Here is a 14,966-nt window from a genome sequence, read left to right as displayed (position 1 = left end):
AGAATATCGATATATACGATGAATCTCTAATCAGTAAGTCACGTATTTAAGAAGATAAAAAAACATGAAACCTATGTTACAAAAGAGTCTTACCAGTTTTGTCTTATTTCAAATAAATAAAGCATGTAAGAAAAAAAAAACAAAAACAAAATAAAACCACTCACAAAAAGAAAACAAAACAAAAATTTCAAGATGATAAGTAAGTTTTTAAACAAGAAGAAGACACGAACGAGTATATAAGAGAGTGATATAATCAGAAATATCAATTGTTTTGACCAGGTCTCCCTGAGCTGTAAGGTGGTCTTGGTCTCCTTCTTAACACTCGTGTGATCCTCGCCATAAATCCTGTTTCTTCAACCTATATATATAATCAAACATAAATAGCATCAAATCCAATTTAAACTAACCACTTTTACAATTTAAGTGTGTGGTTGACCCAAAAAAAAAGAAAGAAAAAAACATCAAATATATACAATTAGGGTTTAACTAGCTCATGTATATATTCCTAGCTAGCTTCCTAAATAAACTTCTTTGTTTAATTCCTAAACTAAGTAATTCTCAAGCTGATGCATCTTTGTTTCACCTCCGGATCGGCTCGCTAATCTCGTTTAATTAAGTTTCTTTATTTTATACTACAAGATGAACTGAACAAGATTGTGAACATAGAGAGCTTACGAGTTCATCAGTTCCTACATCTTCTTCTTGTACTAATGATGGTGATGAAGATGAAGATGAAGATGAGGATGGTGGTATTGATGATGACTCATCAAGACCAAGACACTTCAATATGGCTTGAACAACGTTGTGACAAGTAGAACATGGAGAGTTGAGAAGAGAGTAGTAATCTTCTTTTTCTTCATCTTCTCTTCTACTCTTGCTCTCTTCTTCACCATTAGCTTCCATTTTTTTTATTATCTTTTTTGGGTTCTCTCTTCTTCTTCTTCTTCTTCTGCTCAATGCATTAAGTGATGTGTCTACTTTGACCTCACCTGCTTCTCTGTGTTCTTACACACACACCCTACCTTTCATTTAATACCCTTGTAAATAATAAAAACATAAGTCAGAATTTTCTAAATTTTTTATTCATATATCATGATGTAAAACTAAACTCTTTGGAAATATATATAAAAAATAGCTTTAAATGGTATTAATTCGTATAAGAGCTATATTTGGCTGAATTAGTCGGTGCACTCTAAGGATATTACTAAATAATTTAGTCAATTTTATAAATTCATAGTTGGGTTGATGTGAAAAAGATGTTCTGGCGAACGCATGCATACAGTTTTTGTTTCTTGCTGTTCATAATTTTGCTTATGGATTTTTATTTATGTCTTTCTCTTTGGACCAGTGTTCCATTTGCAATAGAGAGAGTCCACCACTTTTATGAAGAAGAACCAAACAAATGTGAGAATATTTCTTAACATTAAAACCAAAAAAAAAAAAAAAAAAAATGTGAGAATATTTATTATTCCCATCAGCCATTTAGTTTGTCTTCTTTTGTTAATTATATATACTTATATCGTACTAAATTAGATATTCACTTATTCAACGACGTCTTCTTTTATATATTCTATAGTTATTTGAAGTTAGAAAATTAACGTTCGTTACAACTTACAACTATTATTCTACCCTTAATTAATAGGGTTAAAAAATTTAAATGTATCGCTCTTGTCTCCATACACTTGTCTTTTACAGTCCCCCGTACCAAATACATTGATAATCTACTAGTAGCTCATATAGTTTTTTAGCAAAGGATGATGCAATGTTAAGAAAATTGAGACTCTACCACATTCTAAAATGAATGCAAACGTAATTGAGATTTTTTATAATTTAACTATTTGGTGATTGTTGTGATTATTGTTAGTTTCTAGCTTTTATGTTTTATTTGTATATACTCTCTCCATTCTAGGATAGATGATCTTTTGGCCTTTGAAAATAAATGATTTTCTCGCAACTATGCAAAAATTAGAATTGTATTTATTTTTACAATTTATATTATATAAACTATTTTTTATTGACTGAATTGTGTTTACATAGATATTAAATGATGTTTTTATTTTTTTGTTAAAAAAATTAATGACTTTTTAATCTATGTGCAGTTGTTTAAAAACGGAGGAAGTATTAGTTTTGTCGCCTGATTAATAAATTTTATCTAATCTTGAAACTTGTTCAGGTACACACGCAAACATAAAAATATTATTTTTATTCTAGTGATGGTAGTAAATTGGATCATGACAAATTGGATAGTTTCTTGTCTATGCAAGAAACCAAACACACTTTAATGTACAATTCTCTTCTTTAATGTTATTGACAAGGAAAAATATCTAATGAGTTTTGGAAACATCAAGCACCAAGGTGGCAAGGTCTATCTACCGAACCTCGTAGTTCTCCCCTTCTTCAACACCAACACTATCAAGATTTTTCAAACATGTATTCACTGTGATGAGTTACGTCAAGACCGGCTCAAACAGATTCTTTCTGTTCGTGTTTTCTTCAATTTTTTGCTCAAATTAAACTTGCTCCATAAAATTTCATCTTACTCCATATCAATACTTTAGTAAGTTTAATTTAACTTAAAGTTATATATGGATCATATTATAGTCTCCCAACATGATAATACTATGTTTTTTTTTTAGTTTAGCAAGACAAAACTTTTAAACTAACCATCTCAATTGTATTTGGTGTTTATTTTCGTAATTCAAATAACCATGTTTGGGGTTAAATTATGGTTACAATTATCTTACAAGATCCACTATACACCAAGTTGGACTTGGATAATCATATATAGAGACTACAGCGTACATTGACCTGACCATTACAAATGTTACCTATATTTCTCTATTTTCGGGGAATTCGTTTTGATTTGTTTTGTACATGTTTTTGAAATTGACAGCTTTGTCTCCTACTCTTAAAAATAGAGCATAGAGCTGGCTGATCACACTTGGAAATTAAGACAACAACTATATATAAACTATAACCAATGTGAACACAAAAATTTAGACTTTTCTCTAAAACCATTCCAATTTCTAACCAAAATCAAAATTAGAAATTCTAAAAACTCAAAGGTGTGTGGAAGGTAAAAAAAAAAAAGGCCAACAAAATTAAAAACACAACACATGAATTAATTAATCTCTTTAAAATAGAAAGAAAAGTTTCTCATTAGAAAACGTCGTCGTACCCTCGTCGACGTTCTCGTCTCTAATGGGGGAGCAAAGGCCAAGGTTAAGCGGTGCTTCCTCCTCCGCCGACTCATTTTCAATCCCTTCGCCGTCACCTTCACCGTCCCCATCTCCATCTCCGGCGCCACGTCAGCACAACACGTTACTCGAACCATCTCACCAAAACAAGAGAAAAAGCAAGAAAGTCTTTCGAGTCTTCCGTTCCGTTTTCCGTTCATTCCCCATCATCACACCGGCGGCTTGCAAAATACCGGTACTCCCGGGCGGTAGCTTACCCGACCCGCACAGAAGCGGGTCCAACGGTTCAAAAGTTACCGGGACATTATTTGGATACCGTAAAGGACGTGTAAGCCTCTCTATTCAAGAAAGCCCTAGATGTTTACCATCTCTCGTCGTGGAGCTAGCTATGCAAACAATGGTGCTACAAAAAGAACTTAGCGGAGGGATGGTTAGGATCGCTTTAGAGACGGAGAAAAGAGCTGACAAGGAGAAGATCAAGATCATGGACGAGCCGTTATGGACAATGTTTTGTAACGGTAAGAAAACGGGGTACGGTGTGAAACGTGACGCGACGGAGGAAGATCTCAACGTTATGGAGTTGTTAAGACCGGTCTCGATGGGTGCAGGGGTTTTGCCAGGGAACTCTGAGGCTGAAGGACCTGACTCGGAGATGGCTTACATGAGGGCTTACTTCGAACGAGTCGTTGGGTCTAAAGATTCAGAGACGTTTTATATGTTGAGTCCCGAAGGGAATAATGGACCCGAACTTAGTATTTTCTTCGTAAGAGTATGATTTCTTGATGTAATAATGCGTTTCTTGATCGATCCCGGTTTGTGGATTGATATATGTGATTATATGATCATGATGATATTTGTGTATATTGCATGCATGGGTCGTTTTGGTGGTGAGGTATATGAGGATGGATTTGGAGGCTATATTATTCTTTAGGATGATTTATAAGAAAAGTGTTTCAGGTTAATACATTCAAATTCATGTTTGATATATATTTTTTTTTCTTTTATAAGTCGAGCAGATTTTTTACAAAAGAAGAGAATATAAAAGGATCTTTAGAATACCGTGCTCAAGGGGCTAGGGTTAGAGAGATATTGGGGAGTGCAGGAATGTCTTAAGTGAGCTTACCGTCAAATATGGTCTCTTCAGCTCAAGTAGTTGCAAATGTTGCAAATTTGTTGAACATAAGGGACACTGAACTAAGCAGTTTCCTAGTTGCAATGGGAGACATTTCGTTGAGGAAGACTGAAGTGGAGGAGAAGAAGGCTAAGGCAAAGATAGAGTCCAATGTTCTTCTTGATTATACGAGGAAAGCGATACAGAAGCTGACAAATTTAAAGAAACTCCTTGCTAAGCTAGAAGATGATGTAGTAGTCCCTTGTGAATCACTAAACACTAATGGAGAATTGGAAAACAAATATGGAAGTAATGGCAATCAAGGAGAAAGAGTACATAGAGAAGTATGAGGAATCTGAGATGAAATGGTCGAAACGTCAACATGATGCAAGCGAAATGTTACTCAACTACAATCCTAAGATGAGTCATAATGAGCTGGTAGAAATGGCAGGGCACAGAAAGGAATTGGAGAAGATGACAGGACCAGTTCTTGATGCTCTAAGAAGCTACCAGGACTTGCCTCCAGATAAAGCTTTGGCTGCATTAGCAATCAAAGACAAGAAAGACAGTTTGAAGCCGCGGAAAAGCTTCTAGAAGAAGTGTTACAATCAGCTCTTGAGACAAGCAATGAGTGATCAATATAAAACCCAAAAGTTATACCAATGTTCAAATTTTATTCTGGTGCTTATTTTTTTATATGAAAATTATGTCTGTTTTGTTTGTTAGAATATATATTATATAAAAAAAACTAAGCTAAAATTGAATTTAGTTCAAGTCATTAACTCTCTCAATTTTCATCCCACAGGCCACAGCCAAAATAACTTGTCCTGTTGGATCTCAACTCCAAGGGGAAAATTTTGGAGTCGGCCATTACTGTCATTGATCAAAAATGTTGGAAGCAATGGCACTACCCATTAATGCATCAGTAGTGTCAGGCTGCTTCACAAAAACATAGGTTTGTGATATTTTTTTTTCTCACTTTGATTCTTGTAATAACTTGTAACTCTATAACACCATCATGCATGTGTTCTAATTATTTATACATATTTCACAAACCTATGTATCGCTAGTTCAATAAGTTAAACATTTGTGTAAGACTCAAATACCTCCGGCTAGAATAGTAACATAAATGGTAACAACTTTGATGGGTTTCTTGTAGAATCTTGAAAGGTGCTATACATATATCATAAGGTCCGGTGATGTCCTCTTTGCACTAATGACTCACTCAAGCTTGAGGCTAAGTCACAACGAACTCTTCATTTTGGGCAATCATCATTCCAACTTGTGCTATAGTACAAATTGAAAGGTACTACTGTTTCAGTTTTTTTTCCTATGATTATTTGATCTTTTATCCTAAACCTAAACATATGATACAAAGAAGAGTCATATTAGCTTGGGTCAAAATGAATCTGGTTCATTCAGCTTCGAGTGGATAAAAGCTAAACGACATGTAGTTCAATTCAAACGTTGCCAAGGCCAGAACCAAAAGTTTGGTTTCACTTTCAGCTGAAAAGCAAGTGACTGAACCAAAACGGAGCCACGTCGAACAATATCTTGACACCTCACAAAAAACGACACGACGTGTTCACTTTAGCCACCATGTAAAGATTCCTCTTTTTTTCTCTTTTTCCCCCTCAAATTCTCACAAGAAAGATTCCTCGGAACTATCAATCATCAGAAACAGAAATGGCTATGGCTACTCGCGCGATTCGATACCAGTTACCGTATCTTCCGAGATCTGTGGTTACGAGATGCGAATCATCGGAACCATTTAAGCAGATCCAGATCCAGCAACGACCTAGAGGAGGCGATTTGGCCGAGAACGGTAAGATCGTTCTTCAACCAAGGCTCTGCACTTTGAGATCTTATGGATCTGATATGATCGTCGCTAAAAGAGACGGCGGAGATGGTGGAGGAGGAGGAGGTGGTTCTGATGTTGAGTTATCGTCTCCGTTTTTTGAGACGCTTACTGATTACATAGAGAGTTCCAAGAAAAGTCAGGACTTTGAAACCATCTCTGGAAGACTCGCCATGGTATTGTATATAAACCTTTGAAACTCTAAAAAAGTTCATAACTTTATATCGATTTCACTCTGTTTTACTCGTGAGTTTACTCTGTTTTCAGATTGTGTTTGCGGTGACTGTGACGGAGGAAATCGTTACGGGGAACTCATTGTTCAAGAAGCTTGATGTGGAAGGATTAAGTGAAGCTATTGGAGCTGGTCTTGGAGCCATGGGATGCGCTGCGATTTTCGCGTGGTTAACGATTTCTCGGAACAGAGTTGGACGGATCTTTACTGTCAGCTGCAACTCGTTCATTGACTCCTTGGTTGATCAGATCGTCGATGGGTTGTTCTACGACACTAAGCCTAGTGATTGGTCTGATGATCTTTGAATTTGATGAATTATAGATACCACTCCAAATGTATAATCTCTCTATCGTCTATAATACAGTAGTAGTAGTAGTACTATAGTTCTTGAAGTTCTTGAAGATGATATTGAAAGTCTTTGTAACTTTTGTGTCTATATATATATTATACAAGTTATGGAATATTTTTCTCTGATTCAATTTGTGTTCATGGAATTGGATAGATCAAAAGAGACAAAAGAGATTGTTCATTGTGTTTAGAGAAACCACATAGCTGTGAGTAGTCTAGGAAGCTGTCTCAATGGCTTGAATGCATTCAAGAACAGTTGCATTTTTGGACATTGCAGCCATTAGAGCTTCATGGATGGTCTTGTTGTTCTTTAGAAGAGATGCAGAGTAAAGAACCTGCATAACATAACAAAAGATTCATAAAATGGTTTAGAAAGAAACATGTATGAAAGGTGAAGATGGTTTTTGTTGGAGAGAAACTTACAGCCCATCTTGTTAGATTTTGCTGCTGCGCGTTGGTGATTTTGGGTTGGCTCCTGTTTATAAATCTCTGAAAGAGACAAGAAAAGAAGTTATAGTAAATAAAACTATCAAGTGGACATGTGAGTGATGAGAAAGAAAAAAATGACTAGAGGACCTGAAGAGAGAAGAGATCTGCAGATTGGCCGATCACTTTGTCATATTTCAGACCCTCAGCCGCAAGTCCAGCCATTGCAACAGCAGCCAACCTGAGAACCCGACGAAGATTCAAAGCGTTGAGATTGATATATGATTCTTCTTTCTCTTTTACGACGTTAACTAAGGCTGTTAATTCTACCTGTCAAGCTCCTTTGAGTCAAGCTGGCCACTGTATATTAGTTTAGCTAGTCTCTCGTCGATGAGATTGACGTGTTCTTTACCAATGTCTAATGAATACCCGAGGATCGGAAGTCCGATTAAGTAAGCCACTGGAAGTTGCAGGTTTTAAACATGAGAACATTTCATCTTTAGAACCAAAAGATTTAAACTTTTCAAGGGTACCTAAGAAGTGGGCTGCTTCATGTGCAGCAATTCGTTCTTGGTAATCAGGAAAGAAAGTAGAAAACCCGGAAATCGCAGCTTGGAGAAGTCTACAAACAAAACAGCAAAAATATATCAAATCTGTAGCCAGAGTACAATATGTTAACGAAAACAGAACATTATATGCAGTGTTTAAGTTTTTTTCTTACCCTGGTGAAACGCTTCCCACGGCTAAAACTACCAACGAAATGCTGCCAACTAAGTAAGGCACAAAGAATCCCCAGTCCTGTCCAGATTCAACAGTTACACATCTGTCTAAGACACATATAGAACCTAACACAATCGACAGAAACTGAGAAATTTTCATGGTTTTTGATATGGTATATACATGGTCCATTAGATTTAAACTTGGTAAAGCCTACACAATTGTCCAAAAGAAAGGACAGGGGACTAGAAATGAGACAAGAGGCGACGTAAGAATGCAAAACATATTCTGTCCAGATGATTCCATGGCTAACATATCCAGGCCAAAGGTTATTCATGGCTTGTATAAAATTGAGTTTTTGAAAGTTTACCCCAGGAAGTTGGCCTGCAAGCACAGCTATGAACCCGGTTGATCCGACTACTGTGAAAAGAAAAGCCGCCTGCATTACTCAAACTCAAGCAAAATAATAATTAAGATGCACTGTAACCTCAAGAACCCTCTGAGTTCATTTCTTTCCAAAGAGTAAACATTCTAATACCAAGATAGAGCCTTACATCGTTCCTGACACTAGGGATGGCCAGAGTCTCCGCATTCTTGATTCCAAGATTTGTCAGCTCCCGCAGTGATGTCTGATACAGCAAAACACATCACTTCTACACTCCTACTTACTAAGTCTAAACGTTTAACAAATAGTAAAAGACTAAGAGTAAGCTTAGATAGAGAGATCGATATACACCGTACGGCGCGAAAGGTAAGGCTGAGAGCTCCATTTCTTAGCCCAACCTTCTTCACTCAATTTATCAAGAGCTTCCTTAACACCATTACTATCTTTCTGCAGCCAGACATGAACCCAATTTCAAAATCACACTTTAAACAGATTTCATATCGAATCAAAAGTAAAGCTTGTGCCTTGTGGTAAATACAGAAATGGACCTTATTAATGGCGGATTCAAGAGTACTAAAATCAAACCCAGATGAAGCAGTAGGAGAAGAAGGCGAAACCGCTGCTTGAATCAGAGGGTTTCGTTGCCGGAAACTAAAATGCCGGTGAAACGAAGCAATCGGAGTATTATTCCCCAACGAAGAAACAGCTAATGAAATCATAATTCTTCAGAAAAATTCGATTTTTAGCAAACCCAGAATCAGATAATGCTAATTGTTACATCGTCTTCTTCTTCTGCTTCTCCCAATTGGAAACGGCGGACGAAGGGAAGACGAGGAAGCGCGTGGCGTCTTTCAAACCACCGGTTCATGCTTTCCGCCACGTCAGCACTTATAGATAACGGCCAAATTTATCGGTTTACTAGTTCCGGTTTATTTTCTCAATTCAAACCGAACCGACTAATACAACACTAGTTTTATCACTCTAAGAAAATCAAACTGATGAAATCGGATCCATGGCGGCTACAACGACCTCCGGCGACGTACCACCGGAAACACAAGCGCCGGCGCAATTGATTCCGTTGTTACCAGACGACGTTGCTCTGAATTGTCTTGCGCGCATCACTAGATGTCACCATCCATTTCTCTCACTCGTCTCCAAGACTTTCCGATCTCTCCCCACATCGCCTTTGCTCTACGCGACGAGATCTCTCGTCGGAGCTACTGAAAACCTACTCTATGTTGCAATCCGTTTACCTCCTGAGTCTGGTGCGTGTTGGTTCACTCTAATCCATCGAACCTTATCAAGCTCAACGAATTCGAGTATGCTTGTTCCAATCCCGTCTTGTCCTTCACCGTCTCTTGTTGGATCCGCTTACGTCGTTGTGGATTCGGAGATTTACGTAATCGGTGGATCTATAAGAGACGTGCCTTCTTCGAGCGTGTGGGTTCTTGATTGCAGATTCCATACTTGGCGACGAGTCTCAAATATGAGAGTAGGTCGTGAATTTGCAGCAGCTGGTATAATTGATGGGAAGATTTATGTGATTGGAGGATGTGTTGTTGATAATTGGGCTCGATCGATTAATTGGGCAGAGATGTTTGATATAAAGACTCAAACTTGGGAGCCAGTAGCTAGTCCAGGTATGGAGGTGCGTGAGAAATGGATGCACGCAAGTGCTGTAATGGAAGGGAAGGTTTACGCAATGGCTGATAGGAACGGTGTTGTTTACGAGCCCAAGGAAAAGAAATGGGGTGTGCCAGAGAAGAGGCTTGATTTGGGATGGAGAGGAAGAGCTTGTGTGATTGACAACATATTGTATTGCTATGATTACTTGGGGAAGATTAGAGGGTATGATCCAAAAGAGAGGGTCTGGAGAGGGCTGCAAGGTGTGGAATCACTTCCAAATTTTCTTTGTGGGGCTACAATGGCGAATCGTGGTGGAAAGCTTGTGGTGTTGTGGGAAGGTAAAGCGGGTAGTGGCAGTTCTAGGAGAATGGAGATTTGGTGTGCAGAGATTGATGTTGAAAGGCGCGGAGAAGACGAGATTTGGGGGAAGATCGATTGGTCTGGTACTGTCCTTACGGTTCCTAATGAATCTGCTATTGTGAATTGCTTGGCAGCTACAGTTTGATGATGATGCATACAGGTTTGACGTCTCTGAACCAACATCATCTACCATGCTCTACCGCACAGGCCTGCTTTTGATTCAGTATGGTTAGTTCTGTTATGTTTGTGTGTGAGTAGCTATTATTGTGATAAGCATAGTGATTTACACGGCCTCGCCGGAAAATGGTGGATCAACAAAGAATATTCCTTGGCCTGAGTCCCTGAGCTAATATGAAACAACTCACCGATGTAATGGAGTTTATAAATTTACTTCTGAACTTTTGAGGGTTAAAACAGCCCTCTTCTGCATGTTGTTGCCTCATTTCTTTTGTTGTATTCCATGAGAAAGCTACTTTCAGATTTCAATAATACCAGTAAAAACTGTGTCCGTACACTTTACTTGTTCCTGGCTCATCTTAACAAAATGAATACGGCCCTTTTATTTTTGTTCAAGGAAAAGAGAAGAAAAATGATACTGAAACAAAAAAAAGGAGTATATCATTAAGTTATATATACATGTGTTGCATCTTCTTTAAATAAAGCTTTGTTCCACTCAAAATTGACTTGTGTAAGCTCCAATGACCCAGAACCAGTAACTAAAGGTCTTCTCTGTCTCTGAACTTTCTCAATGGCCTGGTGATGATTGTTCCATTCTGTTGAACGAATGTATAAATGCAGAGACAGAGAAATGGAGGCTGGGAAATTAGAGGTCGCCGTCAGGGATCTCCATAGTTTCTTCATTCTCTAGATAGCTCAGAACTTGCTCAAAGGCCTAATGATGAGTGATTTGCTTTGTTTAGTTTGATTTGAACAGATTAATGATAAAGCAACAGTGAAGGACCTGACTTACCTCGATGGCGATTTCAGTTGGGGTGAGATCTGAGACATCTTTATAGCCACGCTTGGCTGCAATATCTGATGATTAGAGTACAAGGAAGGAAAGCCAAATTACTAGCAGAAATTGCATGATAGAGTCTCTAAGTATATATATGTTGAAGGTTATGGCAGATGGATGAAGAAGTCATACTTTCTAAGGAGACTCTGGCATTTGCGTTTGTGTATGCTTCACCACGGTCATCCCAGATAGTCGAAAGACGTTTGAAAGCCTACATGTAATTCATTCATGATAACAAACACCCCAGAAAAAAGATGAATTGTTTTGTTAACCAGTAAAGGCTTATGATTCAGATCAGTACCACTGTGTAAGCATCTCCTGACTCATCGTGTAACAATGGTCGTGAATTAGTTCCAACAGCAGCGATTCTATGGGCTAAGGCTTCTAGAGGTACATCTAGCCAAATGCTGATTCCTTTATGCATATACTTCCTGATTATATCATAAGTGTACCAAATTAATTTAACAAAGAACTGAGTTTCGTAATTTTTTATTTCGGAAGGGATGAAGAAAACACACCAGTTAATGGGTCTTATCACTGCACCTCCACCAGTGGAAACAACAACTTGATGCATCGATGAGACCTTCTTTAGTGCATCCGTCTACAAAGAAAGAAAATTTAGCTCGGATCATGTATAATGAATGAATCGCACCAAACAAAGAGTGGGCAAAAATGAAGAGCTTGGAATAAGGATAACACAACAAACCTCCTTTCCTCTAAAGAAACTCTCTCCATGATGCTCAAATATCTTTGCTACAGAAGTTCCATCCATCGCCTGCTCAATCAAAGTGTCGCTGACACATCCAGAAAACTTGTAAAAGGTTACACATGTAGATTATCAACCTCCTTCATAAGTGATTCCAAATCAACAAATTTTCCAGGAGACTATCATCGAGGATTTTAAAACAATATAAAGCTTTTCTTCAGTAGCATATGCATACCAGTCTAAGAAGGAATAACCAAGCACTTTGGACATTAACTTTCCCACGGTTGTTTTCCCGGAACCCATCATCCCTATTTATCATGGAATCATCAAATTACAAACAGGTATCGAAAAGTAACCATATGCAATTGGAACCGAAGAGCAGACTATGAAACTAACCAACAAGGTACATCGATCGTCCATTCAAATACGGTTTAACCTCTTCTGCTTTTCTCTGCAAAGCTCATGTACAGTGTCCAGTAAGATTTTATAGAAGACAAATAAATCTAACACATTTCACTAGAGTATCATTACTTGCCTTGAGAATTAGATCTTCATCAAATGGATAAACACTTCCAGTCTCCAACAATGCTACAAAAACCCCAAAACCAAAATCAGACTTCCTTCAACAAACACTAGAAGTTGCAGAATTTGTAAAATGCTTTCACAACAACCTGAAGAGTTATTAGCAGAACATGAAACCCCCTCTGAAGAAACTGATCTGTTTCTTCTTCCAGGTTCCAAATGAGCCAAAGCAAGACCTCTGAACCTTTTCTCTTCCTTAACTCGCTGAGAATACCGCAATGAACCACGAGGCGGCTTCCCCCTAAACTCTCTCAAATCAACCCATGATGGGTACTGAAACCTTTGAGCAATAACTGCTTCCATTTCAGACAATCTTCAATACACAAACTATTCAAAAACCCCTGCAAATCAATTCTAACTAGATTCAGCTTTCTTTTGCAACAGACAAAAACCTAAAAGACAAGACTTTGGCCATAATTAAGAGCTGTGAGACGTCCAATTTGTTGTCAACACATCAACCACATCAAACCCTCACCGAAAAAAATCGAAAGTCGATAACTTTATTCAAAGTTCAGAAATTTGACAGGATCCTCCATCAAATGAGGAATTTAGAAATTGGCAAAATCAATGAAAGAAACAGAAAGAGAATGATTATTCAATGAGAGTATAACTGAAAGATTCGAACTTTTCAGAAAAAAAGAATGATAATGATTATCCAAATCAAAATTTGGGGTAAGGAATTTTAAAAAATTGACACTTTCCTGACAAAAACAAAGAAAAAAACACATATAAAAAAGACAGAACTAAATTAGCGCTAAGAAACTCCATTAAAGGATAACAAGATTACCACCACCAATAGAAACAAGAAGTATGAACACAGATTCAGAAAATGAGTTTTTTTCACCTGAATCTTTCTCCCGCCGGCGGATGAGGCGACTAATTTATTTTTGGGTTGGTCTGGTAAATTAATAGAGAGAGTGGACAAAACAAAAGGGGGTTGGTGAAGCTGAAACAGTGATGGCCTTTAAGCGTCTCATTAGTTAGTTTTGTTTTAAACCGGTCCATTAAATAAAAACACAATTCTTAATCATCATTATTAAGCCCAAAGACATCATATATATAAAAGTAAGGTTTCACTCTCTCCTTATTGGTGGAAAAACATTTAAGCCATTCATTTAAAAAACATATATATATAAGTAAATGTTAATGACAATCATTCAATACAAAATTTAATTACACCATAAGTTATAAACAAATGACAAAGAAAATGAAAGGAGTTAATTATCATATATATAAAAGTAAGGTTCCACTCTCTCCTTATTGGTGGAAAAATATTTAAGCCTTTAATTTTTAAAAAATAAATAAATAAATAAATGTTTATGACAATCATTTAATTTAATTACACTATAAGTTATAATCAAATGAAAGGACTTAATCATATATCTTTCAACAAAATAAATAAATAAATAATTATTTATGACAATCCTTCAATACAAAATTTAATTACACTATAAGTTATAATCAAATGGCAAAGAAAATGAAAGGACTTAATCATATATCATACAAAAAATTTTATAAGCCTTATTGGTGGAAAATTATTTTAAATCATATATATAAAAGTAAGGTTTCACTCTCTTTATTGTTCCATTTTGTATTTATTTTTAAAAATATATAATATTTATTTTTAACCAAAAAAACACATTTAATCATATAAATTAATTCATACTTTAAATTCACATTTTACTACTAAAATGAAACTGAAAATTATATAAATTTCCAAAGAATATTGGTTTTCTTTATTGAATTCCAATTAAACACACTATAAATTAGAATTATAACTCCTCTAATTTAATTATTTCAAAAATGTAACTTACATCACTTCTTATCATATAAATAGCCATTCTCACATCCTTCTCTGCCATATCTCATATCTTCATTATTCTCTTTGTTTTTTTTTTAAAGTTCTTGCATGGGGTGAAAACTCATTTAAAATATCATTGTAAGAGTTTGATTAATTATTTAGTTTAACCTTTTGTTTTCAATTTTATTTATTTTTTGTTTTTATGTATTTCTTTATGTCTTCATTGTTTTTTTATATTTTTAAATGTAATACATATGTCTAATAATATTTTATGGTTATAAGAAAATCAAGCTAAAGAAACCATCTTCATTATTTTACTTTGGATGTTTGTTTCTTTCTCACATATTCATCTATATTTATTTTATTTTCAAAAGTATGTAATTTTTTAACAAAATAAACTTTTTGTTATATAATTATCAAACCAATTTGTAAGACATTCTTTTAAGAATAATGATCCTTATATTTAGTTTGTGATTCAACATGTAATAATACAAAGAACATTATAATTTGTGTTAACTTTGAATTTTATAATTGATTTCCTATCTAAAAACAATTTGATATTCCATTTTCTATCTATTATATATACTACAAGGATGAAAAAT

The 14,966-nt window shown here is 36.0% G+C and overlaps 7 protein-coding genes across 9 annotated transcripts; 4 read left to right on the top strand and 3 right to left on the bottom strand.

Moving 5' to 3' along the window:
• Position 1: 1 nt before the first annotated feature.
• LOC17890453 (elicitor peptide 6) lies at positions 2-1,031 on the bottom strand. Its single transcript, XM_006295223.2, has 2 exons — positions 676-1,031; positions 2-358 (listed from the first exon to the last, which is right to left on the bottom strand). The coding sequence occupies exons 1-2, from the start codon at positions 901-903 to the stop codon at positions 263-265; spliced, it is 324 nt and encodes a 107-aa protein (XP_006295285.1). The 5' UTR covers positions 904-1,031; the 3' UTR covers positions 2-262.
• A 2,122-nt stretch (positions 1,032-3,153) lies between these two features.
• On the top strand, positions 3,154-4,143 carry LOC17888364 (protein MIZU-KUSSEI 1). The gene has a single exon (XM_006296005.2). The coding sequence runs from the start codon at positions 3,202-3,204 to the stop codon at positions 3,970-3,972; it is 771 nt and encodes a 256-aa protein (XP_006296067.1). The 5' UTR covers positions 3,154-3,201; the 3' UTR covers positions 3,973-4,143.
• On the top strand, positions 3,988-4,943 carry LOC111830923 (AUGMIN subunit 1). Its single transcript, XM_023783772.1, is given in 4 exon segments — positions 3,988-4,089; positions 4,206-4,586; positions 4,588-4,867; positions 4,870-4,943. Coding segments are annotated over 4 exon segments (837 nt in total).
• A 994-nt stretch (positions 4,944-5,937) lies between these two features.
• LOC17888389 (stress enhanced protein 2, chloroplastic) lies at positions 5,938-6,861 on the top strand. The gene is made up of 2 exons (XM_023785246.1): positions 5,938-6,342; positions 6,434-6,861. Exons 1-2 carry the CDS (start codon positions 5,995-5,997, stop codon positions 6,701-6,703), a joined length of 618 nt encoding a protein of 205 aa, XP_023641014.1. The 5' UTR covers positions 5,938-5,994; the 3' UTR covers positions 6,704-6,861.
• LOC17889351 lies at positions 6,802-9,103 on the bottom strand. Its single transcript, XM_006296406.2, has 10 exons — positions 8,823-9,103; positions 8,626-8,721; positions 8,444-8,518; positions 8,260-8,328; positions 7,894-7,970; positions 7,706-7,794; positions 7,503-7,632; positions 7,323-7,413; positions 7,170-7,235; positions 6,802-7,081 (listed from the first exon to the last, which is right to left on the bottom strand). The coding sequence occupies exons 1-10, from the start codon at positions 8,991-8,993 to the stop codon at positions 6,962-6,964; spliced, it is 984 nt and encodes a 327-aa protein (XP_006296468.1). The 5' UTR covers positions 8,994-9,103; the 3' UTR covers positions 6,802-6,961.
• A 148-nt stretch (positions 9,104-9,251) lies between these two features.
• LOC17887677 (F-box/kelch-repeat protein SKIP6) lies at positions 9,252-10,772 on the top strand. The gene has a single exon (XM_006295461.2). It carries the CDS (start codon positions 9,287-9,289, stop codon positions 10,403-10,405), a length of 1,119 nt encoding a protein of 372 aa, XP_006295523.1. The 5' UTR covers positions 9,252-9,286; the 3' UTR covers positions 10,406-10,772.
• Positions 10,773-10,838: 66 nt separating this feature from the next.
• Positions 10,839-13,503, bottom strand: LOC111831246 (shikimate kinase 1, chloroplastic). Of its 3 annotated transcripts, none has more exons than XM_023785243.1 (11): positions 13,408-13,503; positions 12,653-12,904; positions 12,517-12,569; positions 12,378-12,432; positions 12,217-12,289; positions 11,982-12,069; positions 11,794-11,876; positions 11,577-11,706; positions 11,408-11,486; positions 11,231-11,295; positions 10,839-11,152 (listed from the first exon to the last, which is right to left on the bottom strand). In XM_023785243.1, the coding sequence occupies exons 2-11, from the start codon at positions 12,864-12,866 to the stop codon at positions 11,084-11,086; spliced, it is 909 nt and encodes a 302-aa protein (XP_023641011.1). In that variant the 5' UTR covers positions 12,867-12,904; positions 13,408-13,503; the 3' UTR covers positions 10,839-11,083. The 3 variants fall into 3 exon arrangements, with proteins under 3 accessions (XP_023641011.1, XP_023641013.1, XP_023641012.1); XM_023785245.1 differs by having other exon boundaries at positions 11,231-11,286; XM_023785244.1 differs by lacking the exon at positions 13,408-13,503 and adding an exon at positions 13,039-13,126.
• Positions 13,504-14,966: the final 1,463 nt, after the last annotated feature.

The sequence above is a fragment of the Capsella rubella genome, unplaced genomic scaffold (assembly GCF_000375325.1).
Source record: "Capsella rubella cultivar Monte Gargano unplaced genomic scaffold, Caprub1_0 scaffold_4, whole genome shotgun sequence".
NCBI classification, from domain to species: Eukaryota; Viridiplantae; Streptophyta; class Magnoliopsida; order Brassicales; family Brassicaceae; genus Capsella; species Capsella rubella.
Note: the sequence above shows the minus strand (reverse complement) of the source record. Positions and strands in the feature narration are given on the sequence as shown.